The sequence below is a fragment of the Calidris pugnax genome, unplaced genomic scaffold, assembly GCF_001431845.1.
Source record: "Calidris pugnax isolate Ruff unplaced genomic scaffold, ASM143184v1 scaffold44, whole genome shotgun sequence".
Taxonomy (NCBI): domain Eukaryota; kingdom Metazoa; phylum Chordata; class Aves; order Charadriiformes; family Scolopacidae; genus Calidris; species Calidris pugnax.
The window spans coordinates 16,601,744-16,621,203 of record NW_015094506.1 but is presented as its reverse complement, the minus strand read 5'-3'; the positions used below and the strand labels follow the sequence as shown (position 1 = coordinate 16,621,203).

At 38.2% G+C, this 19,460-nt stretch overlaps 1 protein-coding gene across 1 annotated transcript in view; it reads right to left on the bottom strand.

The window, feature by feature from the left end:
- Positions 1 to 19,460, bottom strand: part of PAWR (PRKC, apoptosis, WT1, regulator) — an 84,361-nt gene that overhangs the window by 60,673 nt on the left and 4,228 nt on the right. The window contains exon 3 of the mRNA XM_014963314.1: positions 19,192 to 19,455. Within this exon, the coding sequence (XP_014818800.1) occupies positions 19,192 to 19,455 (264 nt within the window). The remainder of the gene's footprint in view (positions 1 to 19,191; positions 19,456 to 19,460) is intronic.

The following is a 19,460-nucleotide window of genomic DNA, read 5'->3' as shown; positions in this document are numbered from 1 at the left end:
CACTACCAGTTCTGTGATCCCTTGTAACACATTGTCTGTTCTGAGTGAAATACATTTAAATATCTCCAAAATATCCCCTGCCTCTTGCCACATTCCCTTCTCCCCCTCCTCACATTTTCAGCTAATACTGTGACATTACTGGCCTCACTCAACTCAATCCTGCAAATTCCTGACATTCATGTCTTCTTAATCTGAAACGTAACTTGAGGAGATGGTTAACATTTGACCTTTGCTCTACCTCAGACATACCTGGAGACAAAAAAAAAAAGAAAAAAAAGTTGAAGGCATGCAATGTGCATTCACAGCCTGAAAGGATGTTTTATTTTAAAGTTCCCAGCACAGAGTCTTTAAAAAACCCAACCCATTAAAACTTCAAAAGGTAATTTAACGAAAATTCCCCTAGAAGCATAGTTTTGCATAAAGATTGCAATTGTACTTACACTAAGAATGAAGACCTCAAGCAATAAACAAGAAATAAATCTGTAGAAGTATACACCCAAGAGTCATGGTGAATTTAATAATTAAATGGCGACCATACTAATGAAAACACTCAATCTCATTTCATTAAATTGGATACTATGGCAGAGAACGAACAACAATAAATCATACATTGATTACAGAAGTAGACATGGTACCTAACAGGCTATTAAGAAAATTAGTCAGGAACAAATTACTAAGACAAATGGAGGATCAGGTTAGGAGACAAATTGGAAATAAAAAAGCAAGATGCTTCTGCAAAAAACCTAATCTACCTGCTTGCTCTAAATGAAGCCAAGTAAATACTCAAACACAGTCCCCCCTACCCTTTTCTTTCCCCTTTAAGAAATAAGTTTTAAAACTGAATCTGTAAGGTTATGCTAGCTTAACCCTACTTTTTACCTTTTTCCTACTTTCCTTTATTACACACAGACAAAAAGAATAAGGACTTCAGAAGCTTGCTTGCTGCACTTGAAATGGATTATTCTCTTTCTTCCCCCCTTCAACAAGTGAGGATTTTTTTGTTGTTCTATTTTGGGAAAAAGACTTACTACGAATTAAATCCTCTCAACGATCATGAAAAATGTTGTACTGATATCAGATATTTTTACCTCAAATGAACTTGTTCGCGCATGTAAGCTTCACATCCTTTCTCTTCTTTTAATTACTAGTGCATACTATTGCCAGTATCTGGCAGTGCCAGAATTTTGAGGGAAGAAAGAAAAGAAAGGGTTGGAATACCAGGGATGAACATGATTGTTTAATGAGGCGATGTCTCTTTGCTAGGAGATAGTCCCCATTTGCTGTTATCTCTATCGGCTTCAGGCATTTTGTTTGTCATACAGTTTAGGCATGACTGAACATGCCATTTTCAGATTGCTCTTGTTAAATAAAACCTGCTGCTACCACTGATTAAGGGATTGTCCTTTTACAGACATGATGTATGACATCTAAAATTTTAGCCAAGTACTTAAAAGTGAAAAATAAGGTGAATGATTTTCTTTTTTTTTTTTCCCCCCAAGAAATTTTTACTTACAATTGCATTTTTCCAATCAACCTCTACCAAGCAAAATATTTTAAGGTACAGATTTCCATAACTACATGCCAAGTAAACTGCAAAAACTTTGTTTTCAAACAAGCTTCCTCTATATGTAAAAAGAGGAGCAGAGAGAATGTACTATTTAAAGTCTTCTTTGGAAGGGCTGCCTATCACAGAGAAAACATGCCCTTCATGATACAAAGCTAAGGCCCTTCCAAATCAAATCAGCGGCACTTATTTCTGTTCAAGCTTAGATGCAGAGCTGATTTCAGAGTCAGGTGGCCATCTCCACACACCAATGTCTGTGACCTACCACTGAATTCTTTACACTTCTTTGTCTGGACAGGCTGCTTCCCACCTCACCCAGTCCAGTCTTGTTCATCCCATTCCACATATGCAGTTCACCACACCAGTACCATTCCCTCTATGCTCACTTCTTACACCCAGCCATCTATTGAAGCTCATAGCATGCTGCCTTACAAATAGTTTGTACATGTGAAGAGAGCTAGAAACATATGGTTTGTAATGTTAACATTCTAAATTTATTGTTTTAACATTAATATCAGCAATATATAAGCTGCACTTAGTAACAAATCAAAGATCTCTTCATTTATTTCTCAAGCTCTTCTTTAAGCCCAAATCCTAACGTTAAAAAAATACAGTACTATACTATATATATGATATTTTAGGGGATTAAATCATTATTTATTAGTGCAGCTTCCTAATAAACAGTGTCATGGTGGAAGAACCATCCCTGCCCAAAAGAGAAAAATCTGAATTTGTGAAGTTGAATAAAAGCAGATGATAATAGAAAAAATCCACTTAGAACTGTGGAAAAATAATTTACAGGTACTACTTCCCTTTTGCTAATCAGTAACTTTTGATATGAACTAAACACTAGTTCAACAACAGATCCTGGCTCATACAGTCCCTCCAAACTTCAACCAGAGTCCTGCTATGCAGAACCACTGACTGTGGCAAATTAAGCAAAAAAAAAAGGTCTCCTTAGCTTTTGTTTCAGATTTAGATCATTACGCTAAACTATTCCTTACATAAATACTACCAGTTCAATTTCTCAAATTCATGGGGGAATAAAGAGGTACATTCCAAATTTTACATTTTACATACTGTTCGTATAAACACAACCAAGTGAATTTTAACTTGGATTCATACACATTTATGTGAACTAGAATTTTGGTCACCAGTGGTTTAAGAATGCCTGTAACGTGCTCTCCATTTCAGAACTTATAATTATAAAACACTGTATATACAAATTGACTAGAACATACTTTTCTTTCTCTCTTTTCTCACTCAAATTCTGCCACTTTACTCACTCTTCGCCATGTGCTCACCCATTTTTCCAACACAAGTTTTGTCTGGCAAAGCTTTGGAAAATTAAGGGAGAATCCCATTATCTGGTCATTTCAGATTTTAAACAGTTAGCAGTTACTGCAACCCAACTTGGTTTTTTTCCAAGATTCTTCACAAAAGTTTATCTCGGTCTCAGAATTATGAAGAAACCCAAAAGGTTCTATAAACACAATCTCGTATGTAAGTATGAGCACTGGATACATCATGCATTCAACAGACGAAAAAAGAGCAAAAGAAAATCAAGATAAAAGTAAACCAAGGGATGACACAAAAGAAAATCATATAGGAAACATTACCAAAAAAAAAAAAAGTTTTCTTTATGTTAGGTTATTGATTAAACTTCTGATGTTCTAGCAGCAAAGAGAATTTAATCTGTTCTCATCTTCTATTTCTTCAATTTATTATGGTAAATAAAGTATAATGATTAATGATGGCAGTAATAAGCTGAAACATGAGCTTGGGCAATTGTACACTTAGTAGCTTTTAGTTTGCTTGTTAATAAAACCTATTACAAGGATGACATTACTCAGATAAATAATCCATTCTTATACCTCTGTTTAGCGAGCTGCCTTTTATTTATCATGTTCACTACAGATACTGCAACCTGTAGTCCTAACTGAGAAGGAAATCCTCAAAACTGTCCCTTCTAGTTAGCTCCAGTAAATCTACTTTTTTAAAAAAAAAATCAAAAAAACCCAAACAAGTTAAAAGGAGGCTTTTACAGACATATATTTAAAGGGACAGAAACACATTTTCAGGTATATCTTTACCATTCAATTCTGCCAAAGTGGTACAAGACATATTCTTCGTAGTATTGCTGCTTCCAAAATAAGGTTTGTGACACACGGACCTCAAGAACACAACTCAGTACAAAATCTGCACTGATTTAAAAACATGGCTGTACTTACACAATGTAGTGGCAAGCCACTAAATGCTCTTGGAAGTGGGAAGCAACTCAGACCCAAAGGTCCAAGAGTCAGCTTGAACATCACTGCGTCACATTTGCATATCCACCTTTCCCAATACTTCTAGATGGAGTTAGGTCAGCATGCTTGATTAACCACAAGTTCACCAGTGCAGGAGCACCATCACGGTGCTCCCAGATCAACCTAAGTGGGATCTCAAAGCAGAACAACAATCCTCAACCTAAACTTGTAAGCTGTACCAACTTCCACAAAGCTGTAGGGATGTCTACACTCATCATAGTGGAATAGATAATTAACTAATAGCTTACAGTGTAGAGAATTCACGCTGCAGATCTGTTTCCAGTCTCTCTGAGCCAGCTAGGAAAAAGTGCTGAAAGCTTTAGAATGTATGAACATAAAAAATCTCCAAATCTTTCTAAAGAAACAGAACATACACAAAAATTCACGAAGAATCAAAAAGGGAAGCAGAATGGTAGCTGGGAATATAATACTTTAATATACCCGTTTCTAATTTCTTAGTTTGAGTCTCAAACATTCTTGCATCTTATAAAAAATGTAACATGCTAGGAGAAGTGGTTTCTAGTGTTGAGCTGCTTAGCAACACCTGCGTTCAAATAGCCTCTGGCTAAGTTTGACAAAAACTGATCTGACATCTGACGAGCCCAATTTTTTTTAATCGAAAGGAAGAAGCAAACCCACAAAATGGGATTATATTAAAACACCCATTTATGTTTTAGACTAAAGAAGACTGTCAGATAATGGGATGCTCCTCAGTTTCTGCCTCAGGCTAAAAATAACTCCTACATTCTGCTGTAAAAGTTAACTGCCTGAAGTGTCTTTATTTCATGCAAGATAATTACGATGCACATGATCTTCAATAGAATACAAGATATCTTTACATGCACTCACTGTACAAGTTTTCTTAATTTTTAGTTTACTTCCCTTTTCACAAAGAATTACCTTTAGGGTTTCTATGTTTTTGTAGCCATAGGAGTTCATTAAGAAGTATTAAGTATTCTGTCCTTTTGCAATTCTTTTGGTTAGTAAGAGATCAGAAATGAAGAGAAATAGGCTGAACAGAAAATTCTTCCACAGATGTGTTAGGACCAACTAAACTCTAGCCATTATTCAGGAGTGTCTGAATGGAGGCCCCTAAATATTTGATTGTCAAGCACAGGCTCCTAATTTAGTTGACAAGTACGTTCCAAGTGCCCGATTCCAATATGCATCACTGGAATGCTTCATTAGAGTACTTAGCACACCAAATGCATGCTACTTACTTAAACATTCAGCTGTAGACCTCCAAATTTGAAAAATTATCTCATTTCTGAGTTTACCAGAGTATTTAATACCTTTGTGAAAAAAATGCGACTTCTTTGTGAAAGAAGCGCTTCATTAATATGACATCATTAATGTGACTTCATTAAAGTGACATCAGTATCATCAGACTTCCAGCAATGCTTTGCCATTGCCCACTGTAGCACAAACTTCCCTAATACCCAGGTCTATAACATCCTTTAGAGTGTGATTGTATGCTGTTCCCATCTCATTTTTTTCCTCCTCAAAGCAGAAGCCCACAATGTGTTATGCTCAAATTTCATGAAAAGAAAATGAGAAATCTGTAAACTAATAATGTAAGGCCCAAATATATTATTTAACCTCTTCTCAGCATACTATAGTAGTAATGAAAGTAATTTAAAACAATAAAAAATAAGTTTTTTTGGCATCAAATACTAACGTGGAGCATCTCAATTCACCACATTGCCTCTTTTTCTTAAAGGACAAGCCCAAAGGACTGCTCTGCAAAACCTGTCTGTGCAGTCAGTTTTTAAATCATTCAGCTTGTCTCAGTATCTTAAAGATGTTTGTAGCTTTTGTCTAACTGAAAGGACAGCGTCATGCAATTATCCTTTGAAGCACAACATTACACAGAAAAAACTAAATCTTTCATCTTGGAGTTAGAACATTAATTTAAGTAGCGCTTTTTCACATAAGGATCTGAGATCTTTTATAGGGAGGAAGAAAATAGAAAAGCTAAACATGGCTTTGTGACAGACAGAAGTTCAGCAATGCATTTAGAACAGGTCTAGAACACAATCTGGTACAGCATCCAGCACTTCCAGGTTCCACTCCACCTCCCACATTCCAAAATACCCAGATCTTTACTCAAACCAGACTTCACAGAAGACTTCCAATATAAGTATGTAAGAAGTTACACAACTATTTACATAAAAGCCTACAATACTCCTAAAAAAAAAAAAAAAAGAAAAAAAAGAGAAAGATAAGCTTTTGACTTTCTGTTCTAGAGGCAACTCCAGTAGCTACCAGCTTCAGGAAAAAGTACTTATCATTAAATGGTACCTGCGAAATGATAATAGTTTGAATAACAGTATGAAGAATAGAGCAAACATGCAGGGGATCTTCCCTGGGTTCCAGGTTACACGTGCTGAAATTGTGTTTCTACATTCTAAAGGATGTCTGCCATATAACATGGGATGAGGAGAGCTAATCACCTAACTAAGGTATTAGTAAGGCATTGCCACGTTCTGTTGTCTGCCCAGTGATCAATATGACTTTTGACACTTAGCTTCATGTTGAAAACACGAAGATTGAAGTCATGATACTATTTCAGGTTGGATTTAGTCTACAAAAAATTAATAAGCCCCATCAGCACAAGTAAAAAATAACTGCTGCCAAACTAAGAACAACTACCTTAAAATACTTTTTTTAAAAAAGGGCTAGTAAGGCTGGCATAGCTCTGACTTGGCAAAGCATGGCTCAGTTGATCAATAACAACAATTAATATTTCCCAGCTTAACCTGTGAAGATAAAAAAGTGCTTTTATGGAAGAAATTGAGACTATATTTCACATCTTTGATGTTTCCAGAAACCTTGGAAGAATTATTCAGAATAAATTAGTTCTATGAGCTCTTAGAGCAGACTAAGAGTTCTTAGAGGTCTTTCTAAATGGCTTCTCATAGTACACTGCTCTTTGAAGAGCTTTTTTGACGTTAGGTTTGTTTAATAATCTGCTTCAGGGTACCAGAACATTAATGAGCTCCTGAAGTTGCAATAAAGGTCATATTTCGTAAGCTCAAAAGATCTTGAAGAACTTACTTATTTTTTAAATTCAGGAACATATCAAATTCAAAGAGAAAAGCTGCTTTGTAAAAAACAAAAAAAAAATTATTCAGCATACCAGTTTCCTGCTTCTTAATCTAAAAAAAGTATGTAAATATGCACCTAAACACTGAAGAGGACAAAAAGAAACATGCAAATAACTTGTTTCTCATTTGCTACCATCTAATTTAGCACTTAGTATCAAAAACTTCTCTACCTTTTCAATTATAAAAGATGTACGTCAGCTTAATTTCCTTTAGTGCTGCTGGCTCCAAAGAGGAGGTAAAACAAGACAAAAAGCACTATGTAAACAATTAAGAAACCATTTTAAATCAATGACCCATTCAAGAATGAATATTGCTTTTATTTATTTTGCCACTACTTCATTAGGAGCTAGCTTCTTATGTAGCCTTTATCCATGTACAGTTTATAAACACAGGAGCCTCAGTCTCTACACAGGGCAATTTCTACATACAAGCAAAAAAAATTCAGGTGATTGACAATGCTCAAGTAATTTTCCTCTTTCTCTACCTAGAACGAAATATAGAAATGAAAAGACAAAAAATACAAGAAAAGCAAACGTCAACATTTTTAAGCTCAAGACAACTGTTTATCTGGTAAGGCCTGGATACTTCTAGATGTTAGAGCACACAGGCTTCTTATCTGAATTACTACAAGAGTAAGAAATTGGGTTTTATAGCTAAAGAGGACATTACAGAAGAGATGGTTATAGGAAATAATTTGCTGGTTTGTACTAAACAACCACATGCGGTTGGTTCAGATAACAAGATATTTATGTTTCCACTTCAAAGGTCTTTAATAAGAAACTTATTTCAGAAGTCTGCCCTTATTACAAATTCTGGTAAACTAAAATGACCTGGTTGGAGAGGTCACCTGAACTTAGCTGCACAAGAACTTTTATGATGAGGATCCAGAACTTCTCACTGAAAGTGTACAACAGTCAGGGCCTGTATCTTAACAGAAGAGCATACAAAAAAATGTCTAAACCAATCTGGATGAATAACCTACTTCCAAAACCAAAAACCTACCAGGGAACATGTGGTGAATGCGAATGGATCAACCCAAAAAACCCTTATCTTCAGATACAGTTCCACAGGAGCTTAAGCCAAGGTTTACATCAGACAAACCATCTTCCTCAACAGATAAACCACAAAAATCTAAAAGTTCAAGTGCTTGCATAGAGTGAGGAAAAGCATAACAGTCCCTCTCCAGTAAAAAAAGAAAAAACCAGTTCTAAGGGACAGCAGTAGATTGACGGCTGTAAGTAACAGGTTGTCAAACCAGAGCAAGAGAACAGACCAGAGATCCTGGCAAACAAACCAAAATTAAATTAGAAAATGTCTTTTAGTCAGTATGACAGCCTTGCTCTAGAATAACTAGTGAACAAGGATCATGCCATGGGGATAACAGGTACCACATTAGGTTCTTTGGGGGAAGAGGAAGAAATTAGAACCATAAAAAGGTGGCTCATCACATATAAAGGTTCTTAGAAACATGGACTTCATTGCCCAATGATTTTTTTTTTTTTTGTATGCTAACAGTCTACACAGGTTCAAGGGGAAACTTAATTAGCACTTGGCAGATAAATTCATTTTAATTTCTATCTATTTAGTAACCTTCATCTGTTGCTGCAAGACTTCAAGATGAAAACTGCCAAGAGGCTAGAAAACTAATTCACAGCAAATACCTGTTAAGATTTCTACATGGGTTTTCCTTACTGTGTATGTTTATGGCCACTGTAGGCACGGGACACGGAGCTAGGTGGTTCCTTAGTCAGACCCACTATAACCAGTCTTATTTTCTTACAATGCAGAGAGGAAAAATTAAACTACAGCTTTACAAACCCATTAAGGCACCTTATTTGCATATTTTGCATGGAGTAGGAGGAGACTGGTCTGAGTGACCGCAGGTTCCAACTGAAATCCTATGTTGGGGATTAGAACTAGATGATCTTGAAGGTCCTTTCCAACCTAAACCATTCCATGATTCTATGTTCCTACAAACGCTAAATTGTGTATTTCATGGGGAAAAAAAATCATAATATACACAGCAGACAAGTAGGACATGCATAGGTTCCTATGACTCAGAAAAAGAATTAGCAAGGGTAAAAAGTGCTGAGAGGAGGAAAGGTGAAAGATGGGACACCCCAACTGCTGCTTGCTTGGCTTCTGCCTTACCACTCTGGTCTCTGCTCATTGATGTATTTGGCTTAGAGACTATATACACGGACAAACAGCAGTTATTCCACAATACTTTTTCCACATCTGTGTGCTGTATGCATTCTGCCCAGCTATCCTGCCTCTGTGCCTCAGATCTCATTGTAGCACCTCTTATTTCTGCTGAATGAAGCACACCTAGGTTGTTGCTCTGCCAAAAAAACAAAAGCATCTTTTTTCCAGTTGTCCCAGGCAGCCATGTAGTAGAGCTAGGCTCTTTGCAGCAGTGCATGCCAGGAGACAATGGACATAAATTTAAAGGAGAGGGGTTCTGACCAGAAGAAGGGAAAACACTTTCATAATAAGAACAGTCAAGCACTGGAAGGGTTGCCCAAAGAGGCTGTGCTGTCTTTATCCTTGGAGGTTTTCAAGACCTACTTGGATAAAACTTTGAGCAACCAAGTTGGATTAAGGACCTCCTAAGATTCCTTGCAGGCTTAATCACACTTAAGATTCAATGTCTACACAGAGAAAGCACCCAATGCCGCCCCAGACAATGAATGCTTCTCACCTACTAAAGTCTCCAACTTAAAGAGATTCAAACCTTAGAATCTATGATTCTAATCATATGGGTCTACCTAGAGCAGGTTGCACAGGATCTTGTCCAGGTGGTTTTTGAATGTCTCCAGAGAAGGGGACTCCACCACCCCTCTAGGCAGCCTGTTCCAGTGCTCTACCACTCTCACAGTAAAGAAATTCCTCCTCATGTTTAGGTGGAACTTCTTATACTCAAGTTTGTGCCCATTTCCTCTTGTCCTGTCACTGGGCACCACTGAGAAAAGACCAGCCCCGTCCTCCTGACTCCCTCCCTTTAAGTATTTATAAGCATTGATCAGATCAGATCCCCCCTCAGACTTCTCCAGACTAAGACCCAAATTCCTCAGTCTCTCTCTTCATAAGAGAGATGCTCCAGGCCCTTAATCATCTTTGTGGCCCTTTGCTGTACCCTCTCCAGCAGTTCCCTGTCCTTCTTGAACTGAGGGACTCAGAACTGGACGCGGTATTCCAGATGGTGCCTCACCAGGGCAGAGTAGAGGGGCAGGACACCTTAGATACCTATAGAGGCTTCAGATCAAGAAAATTAATGCTATCTCATTTTTCATGAAGTACTGCATAACACACTGTGCGAAGCCCATGCCTAGCATATATTTTTTGTTTCATATTTTAGCTTGAATGGTGAGAGGTACGGTAGATAAAATTTGAAGCTGACACAGTGTTATTTTGTTTCTCTGAGGGTTTTCTGCTTGGTATGTTTTGTTTTGTTTTTTAAGCTTACCTTCACCCAGGGTGATGTTCTCATATGGCACAAAACCTGGCCGCATTTAAGATGACATGTGATTATTACATGGTAAGACTACACGATAGAGTTGCATATGACATTTGCAGACTTAGAGTAAGAGACCTAAATGTTCCATCCAGTCCTTCCTAGGAACATGCAAGCAGACCAAATACAATAAAATCTTGAAATAAAACATCAGGGTTGTGGTTTTTATTTTAATTTCCCATGACCTTGTGAAGCACGGGAAATAGTCATCCACCTACGGTCTTCCAGTCGGAAAATCTTTAAATACACAATTCCAACTTTAAAAAAAAAAAAAAAGTAGCAGAGAAAAACCTACATGAGCTTGCATCTATGTAATGAATGCAAACCAGATAAAGATAGTTTTAAGAAATCAGTACAAACTTATGTGGAACTGAACACTTAAGAGTGACCTTTCCAAAAGTGCCATGTACGTTTCAAGCTACAGGAAGATTTAGAAAACAACTATGCTCCAGAAATGGAATGGAAAAAGACGCACGAGAAGTTTGTGCCAATAGATGTTTTACATATTGATTAATATTATCATTTTTAATTTAAAGTTGGGGTGAGATTTGCTTTAACTTTTCCTTGTGAAAAAGGAATCTATTCCCCCCAGCCCCTACTGGAATATACAGAAACTATGGCTTTGGCACAGAAAATGTTATTTATCTTAAGCAGCACAGATAGATCTGCTTAAACACAGTTGCCATCAGAGATGCATGAATATTCAAGTTCCATAAAGCAATATTGAAACAGGGTAAGCTATGGTCTGCCAGGCATAACAGTCAAGAGTTGGATGGTTTTTAGGGGATGGTTTTTTGCTTCTCTCACATAGAAGGTGGAGGGTTATTTGTTTTGGGAGGTTTTGTGGTTTGGTTTTTTTTTAGCTTGGTTCTTTTGAAAGTAGCACATCTGGGATATAGTACATTCAAAGCACAAACAGTCTGCTGGAAAGTTATAATGCAAGTCTGGAGAAATTGTAAAATAATTCACAAGGCTTCTGGTAATTTATGAATGACTGCAGAAGTTAATCCATTCATGGTGTTCACTACACTGTATCCTCAGAGGAAGTTACATGTGTGGAACTAAGTGGAGAATGGTTGCATTTTTACTTTTTTTCCATTTTTAAAAATTAATAATAATTTATGAAAGCAATACTCACAAATAAAAGAAAGTGTTATAAAGACATAAATCACAAAGAAATCACACACCCCCAGTCCAGACAGAAATCTCCTAATCTTTTTATTAAAAATGCCCTCCTCTCCCTTTTTTGAGGGAGTATTCTTCAGCCTACTGAACCTACAGTAGAAAAATAAAAAAATAATTATAGACTAGTTCACTTTTAGCCTTGAAAATTAAGAACTAGAATCAGCACAGTTTCACTAGAAAAAGTCAAACAAAAGTTAAAATGGGGTAGTCTAAAATGCTGTAATTTTTTCCCTCCCGTGCAGAAAACAAAGATGAAAGTCTAATTTTATCCTACAATATATTTTGTATTTCATCATTTATTCCAATCATCTCCCTTCCTGATGTGTTCAATAAATGAGTCTCTCAGTGATTAGTTCTGAATATTCTGATTTGGGATAAATCAGGATCCCCAAAGTCATGAAGGCATTTTGAAGACAAAATTCCAAACATTGAGGTTTTAGGGGGTGCTTCTCCATTTATCCTTTCATTTGTTCAACCTTCAGGGTTTACTCATTAAGTTATTATTTCCTCCCCAACTATGAATATTAGAACTTTTGAAAACACTATTACAAATACCCAAGATTGCTATTTAATCCCATTACCTTCAGAAGACAGTTCTAAATAAATGTTACAAGACATAAGATAACAAAGGTGGATTCAACTGGAGAATGAAGCCAAAGCACCAACTTATTATTCATTATTCAGGGTAGTTTCATTAAAATATTATGAACTCCTAGGGCTTTATAATATCGTTTAAAGGTTAAATAGTTAAACATCAAGATACCTTGTCTCATGTCATAAAGTTTCAGCTACAGTATAACCTTACAATATTATTATTCATATTTATGATGTTTCAATCTCTTAAAATTAACTTGGAAGTTATTATGTCCACATTTATAGGTCTGAGCCACTAGACTCAAATAGCCAGAGCAGTTTCTTTTTGATTTGTAAGAAACCCTCAATCTATCATTTAAGTGAAACATTTCCAGTTTGAGGCATTTTTATAAAACAACAATAATTAAACATTTTCAGAGCAATTACTTGTTACAGTGAAGTTACATACAACTTTTGAAAAAGCTGTCAGATAAGTATTTTTTAGCAATACTCAGCAGCACGTTCGCTTCAGTGCAATAACTGGCCATAGCAACACTTCTCTCCTTCTGCTTTTCAATGAGATTGAAGTCACCCAATTTCCACTGGAAGCAAGATGCTTCATACATTTCAGTGCAAAAGCAGACAAACGTGCAGCGGGCAGGCTGTTTCCACTCTTTGCCCTACAACATTTTTTCCAGGTTATTTTGTCTTTCAAGTAAGCTTTAGGAACAAACCACAGTGGGATAGAGAGTGTTTCAGTCTTCAGTACTCAAGAAAGAGACTAGAAAGAGCACAACGGAATATTTATCTTTAGTCAACCAACATCTACGTTTATTTAAGGTTATTGGCTACACAACAGACTGGCAAGAAAAGGCAGTAACTGGCAAGGCTGAACATTAACAAGCTTTCAACCACCAATTACAGCCTAAACTAAATACTTTTCTTACTTGCTGTAGAATTCGGTACTCAACAGAAGAGGAAATACTTTACTTACATTGCATTTATTTTTCCACCTAGCAACTGTATCATTTCAGATGATTCACCCCAAAACATAAGAGTGAAAAAAAACCAACCATACGATAATGTTTTCCAATTACACCTAACTATTAAAGGATCATTTTGAAAATCAACCTTTCCAAAATTGCACTTAGAGATAAATGCAAAATCAAAATAATTCACAGGGAAATTAACAGCTTCTGATACTTCTCCATCACTGTCCTTCCCACTGCAGCAGGAAGGAGTGCTGAACTAAAAAGAACTGAGTACATAAAAGAATCGGTACTTTTTGGTTGAGTCTTGTGAATTCCAGCTGTAGGTACTGGTCTACAATCTGTTTCTCTATGAAAACAGCCTTATTAAATTCAGCAAGAATAAACTTATCCATATCACCTCTTAAAGAGAAATTACACTACTTGCATATATATTTTCCATTAGAAAACTACTGTACTGCCTAGCCTTATTCTGAAACAGTGCTGTTCTAGGGCATACAGACCACAGGTTTGGAAGATGCCCATGCAGTGATTTAGAAGCTGCTACAAGGCTTCTGGAATTGAAAATAAACTTAGAAATCTGTAAAGTTATGTGATTTATTTGACCAAATATCTCTGTTACCTGTCAGGCTAACTGTCAGGATACTAAAGCATACCATTAAACATGGCGGGGGAGGAGGTGTTGAAGAAGAACAGGCATGTAAGTTTATCATGGGCTAAAAAGAGGTGGAAAGAAAAAAAGAATATGCCCTTGAACAGGTATTGCCCAGAAGACTGATCAAAGTCAGAATTTACAAAGGCTTCAACAGCAAAACAGACTGGACGTAAACAATCTTGCTAAGATCCTTTTACCAAACTCTGAGAAGGCTTATATTGCTTCTTTCACCCTGCCAGATTTGAAGGAAGAACCATAAATGGAACCATAAGAACATAATGTCTTTACTAGACAAAGCAAGCAGGAGGATGGCCTAACATGAATGGTCATCCAGGTCAAAAAACGCATTTCAGACTTGCATCACAACACTCGTACCTCTGTACGGATGGTAAGGGTATTGGTGGTCAGGAATGGGGTCGGAGGGGGGGAAGGATGATGTGTGTTCCCATATTTTGAACAAACACTTACTGAGACTTTTTTTTCTTCCCCAAAAAGAAGCTGTTTTACCAGAAAATGCACAGAGATGTTGGACAATGCAAAGACACTACCTTATTAATATGAAGAAATGGCTAGAACTGCTTTTTCATTTAACTTAATCCTTAGGTAGGGAATCACTAAGGAAGATACTGCTGAAGGCAAACTTCTGGTCAAAAGAGTTCAACCACTAGAACAGGATTCCACTGCTCTCTCTTGTTTCCAGCCATTCAGGGAAGGATTTCAATTACTTTACAACATACCCAGTAATTGCTATGCTTGACACATTTGGCATTTAAAGTTTCCTTAAGTTTTTCCAATTGGAACACAGCAACATTCTGTCAGTACACAATTCAGCATCCTGGAGTATTCCAGTAGCAGGAACTCCTCCTTTCCCCACAGAAAGAGCTCATTGCTGCCTTACAACACCACTGTTTGGTACGACATTAATCAAGCACCACACAGGCAGTGCCTTCTACAGAGACAAGCAGAGTCCTAGCTTCTGGAGGGGTTTCAAGAAATCATACCCTTACTGTTGTTAATAAGAAGATAGTTGCTGAACCAGGCTGGCTGAACATCCTATACAGATTCCACATCTGAATCACTTCTACCTTTTCCGCTCTTAGTATCTCCAGTATTTCCCACAAACAGGTCAGGAGACTGTTGTGTCTCGAATCTGGCAGCTTCACATGTAAAATATACAGATGCAAGTTCTTGAACACCTTTTTAAATCATTCATCACCCTGTTATTAACAGAACACTTCTGAATTTAGATGACTTCCACCTGGTTAGGTGAAAACGTAAACTTTGTTCATAAGCTCACATTAAATAAAACCCAGCTATCTAATTGTCCTTCCTTGATAGACCAAGATTTTGACTATATATACACTTTTTTTAAAAAGGCAACCACAAAACCAGTTGTCATTCTCCTGGTTGGGGTTCAGAAAGAACTTACCCACAGTTATGCCAGCAGAATCCTCCAGTGTAAACAGTTACAAAAGTAAAGCTGCACTTTCACCAGTGCAGCTTGTTTTGCTTGGAGCAGGACAGAAGTATTACTATAACAATACAAAACATAACTCTCATCCTATATGTGGGTCCTCACAAAGCACTGTCAGTGCAGCGTAACGGGAACTCTGTGTGTTTCTTGGATAGATACTAGCACAGCTGTAAATGAGAAAAACGTTACAAATAAGCTTCACACCTGCATCAAGTGAATACTGAGAAATACTGTTGATTGAACACGGCTAAAAATGGTTATACAGCTTAATATTTCAAAAAGAAAACTCATGTAGTAATGATAATTACATAGAATTTAGTTACCTTTCACAACCTGAAGAACTGTTACAAGGCAATAAATTCCAAATCCAACAGCACTTAATATTTGGAATGAAATCGATTTTTAGGATTCAACGAGCTATCAAGAAACTACTTTACAACCACTAAAAAGAAAAAAAAAAACCTGCAAGTATTTCAGAAGCCATTTTCAAAAGCCACCATTACTTAGATAAGCACTAGTGCTGAGAAGATGAAAGACAGCCTTTACTTGTATGACCTGTCGTCAGACTGACATTAAGTGCCACCACTACTCCCAACCTCTCACTGTCCGTTTTCACGGCTTCCCCTACGGTTTCTGTCCTCCACCAACTTCAATACAAAATACTTTCTAGACTCAGGACTCTTTAAGACCTAGATCTATTGCCTTTCTATTGAACAGAAGAGAAATTAATCATTAATGAGTAACGATCTGCTAGCATTTTTCATGACTATTTCAAGATAACTGAAACAACAGAAACTTTTACTTTCCCTACTCTAACACCTTTCGTATATCATTAAATTCTCCAGATGCATTGCAACTGAAATTAGAACCTGCTTCTTTGGGGTAAAATCTGGTTTTGTATTCCAATTTGGGCAGAGAAGCTTCTAGGCACTATGTATCTTCTGTGAATGCATTTTGTCGACAGTTACCCATTTTAATTTCAGAGTACCAGAATTTCCTCTTATCACCCTTCTCCACCACAGCAGCATGCTGATCATAAAAGGAAGACGTTTAGCATAAAATGGCAACTGCTTTCTAGAGAAAGACTATTTTCTTGAAAAATAAGACAATAAAACACCCAATAAATCTCTAAAAAGAACATCTCCTGAAAAGTAATCCTGAAAATCCTGAAAAAACTCATGCAGAGCTATGAGTGCTAAGTGGTTAAATTCAGTATGTGCTACTAACAAGTCACTATGACTGCAGCCCCTCTCCTATGAAGACAGGCTGAGAGTTGGAGTTGTTCAACCTGGAGAAGAGAAGGCTCCAGGGAGACCTTATAGCAGCCTTCCAGTACCTGAAGGGGGCCTGCAGGAAAGATGGGGAGGGACTCTTTATCAGGGAGTGTAGCAATAGGATGAGGGGTAATGGTTGTAAACTGAAAGAGGAGAGATTTAGATTAGATATGAGGAATAAATTCTTTACTGTGAGGGTGGTAAGACACTAGAACAGGTTGCCAGAGAAGTTGTGGATGCCCCATCCCTGGAAGTGTTGAAGACCACCCTGGATGGGACTTTGAGCAACCTGGTCTAGCGGGAGGTGTCCCTGCCCAAGGCAGGGGGGTTGGAACTTGATGATCTTTATGGTCCCTTCCAAACAAAACCATTCTATGATTCTATAGCATTGTAAAGCTAAACCTAGCATCTAATGAGAAAGAGAGCAAGAAACTGCAGAGTTGAAGATTTTGAACTTGATTACTCCAACAAGTCATTATTTATATCACAGCCTGCTTTTGCCTGAGAACTTCAACTGACTGTTGAATCAGTGCTTTAAAATATTTTCTCATGAACAAATAGATATACGAAAGACAATATAGGTAAATACTCTGCAAAGCTTTCATTAGTAAGTAGTTATTCACATTTGACACTGGACACAATTTTTGAAGCTGTCCACCAACAAGAATGATCTAGTGTTCCTTAAATAATTCTTAGGAATGCTTGTAGTAACGATTAAAAACATTCAAGAAATGTGAAATACTGAAAAGAGATAGCTTTGCATAAGTATGTGCCAGTCAAAAATGCAACACGTACTACTAACAAGTTTCCCCAATAATGCTTTGCACACCAGGTACCTAGGTTTTAAAGCTGACCCCAAAAATGTGACGGAATGCTTAATTGCTAGTTAAAGAAGTAATCAGTAAAAAGATACAAGAAGTTTCCAAGAAGTGCCAATGCATGGTGACAGGCGGCAAAGTTATTAGGCCCTCAGAAATATGGGAACAGGCGAGAACTTGCTTCTCAAAGCCTAACTATGTTAACCTTAGTAAATAAGCCATCCTTAACAATGCAGCAGAAACTACAGTAGCAAATTCACTCTTAAGATTCTAATGGCTGCTGAGCAAGGAAAGCAAAGTGTATTTTGAGCAATACTTAAACAAAACAAGCGAAAACCCCAACCACCACCAAAGCAACCAAACTAGCAAACCCCAAACCACATCACCCAAAACCCACCAAAGGAACAGTGGTTCAGAAAACTAGTTCAAAGAACTAGGACACTATTCTCAAAGAGTGAAAAGAAACCCACCATTCAAAACCAAACAAAGATGATGACTGGAGCTGGCTACACAGCAGAGGCGCCTAAAACGATGTTGTACACTCCTTGCTGCAATGTGCAAAACCGGTGTTAATTGGGCTAGGGCTAGCTTACTTAGGGAAGACACAGCTTTTTAAGAGCTCCTATAGAAGAAAAGTGGGCAGGTATTGAGGGGGCTTTCTATAAAACAAAATGACCACAATCTAGGAAGTTTGCATACTCTGAAGCCATAGAATTATAGAACTCACTTTCCAAAGCAACAATATTGAAGACCTATGCCAAAAAACTTCACCTCAAACTAAAGACTATGCAAGTAATTATTCTCAAAACACACTATTATAAAGATTTCTACTGCTCCTAAAACTCATTCCTCACCTTCCAATACCTTCTCCCATGAAAGCTTTCGCTGTGAAAATGCCTAGGATGTGACAAAAGAGGGATTAGTGACTTCAGGTATGGAAAACATGATTTTATCTTTTCCTCCGGCTTTAGAAACAAAGATCTTACTCTCTAGTGTTATTTTAATAATCCATAATGTTAAGCAAAAGAAGAATTACAAGCTTTTACTACAGTGATGGTGGTCATCACCATTAGTGCAAAATTGTAGACTAAAGCGCAGCCCTGTTCAGAGTTTCCTGTGGCCTTTCTGATTAACTGCAAAAAAGCTAAAAAACTTAGTTATCATTCTTCTGAATTCCTCTAGGAGTATTATAAATCAATGCCAGATTTTTATACTAGTAGCAAACCACAGAGGACAGTGGTGTTGGCTGATAAAAATATCTTCCTCTGCCTTCAAAAAAATGCTCTTTTAAACCACTACATTTTTTCCAGTGCAGGAAATTCTTCCTGGTTCCAAACTGAATAATATTTACACCTGAACATCTACTGAGAGCTGATAAATCAGTTTTCTTTCCTTACTATTGTTTTGCCCGTCCTTTAACAGGCACGTGTCTCGGTCTGATCTTCCAGCAGCCCTGGAGCTTACCCTCTGCCAGCCAGCAGACATTAAAGCAGTCACAGGTCGTGACAGGTCTAGTTTATTTAGAGCAAACGGCACCTCGTCCCGTTCGATGCCGCACGCCCACGGACGGCGCGGAGGCCTGCTGAAGAAGCGCGGTGCGGGGAGAAGGCTCCGCCACCGCGGCTGGCCCACGGGCGAGGCGGGCTGGGGAGAACCGCACCGGCGGGCACCGCTGCCGCCCCCGCGGAACCGAGCCCACCACCCCCCGCCGCCTCCCCCGCGGGCTCACCTCGGCGGCCGGGATGTTCACCACACCTGTCGACCTCCTCTTCTCCCTCAGCTTCCTCTTCTCGATCTGCCCCTTCCCCTTCCGAGCGCTGGGGCCCGAGCTCTTTCCCTTGGCGGCCACCTTCTCCTCGCCCTCGGGAGAGCCCGGCGCGGCGGCGGGCGGGGGCTTGGCGGCGGGCTCAGAGCCCCGCACCCCGGAGAGGGCCGGCGGCGGCGGCTCCTTGGCGGGGACGGCGCGGCTGGAGAGGCTGAGGCAGTTGAGGGCCCCGC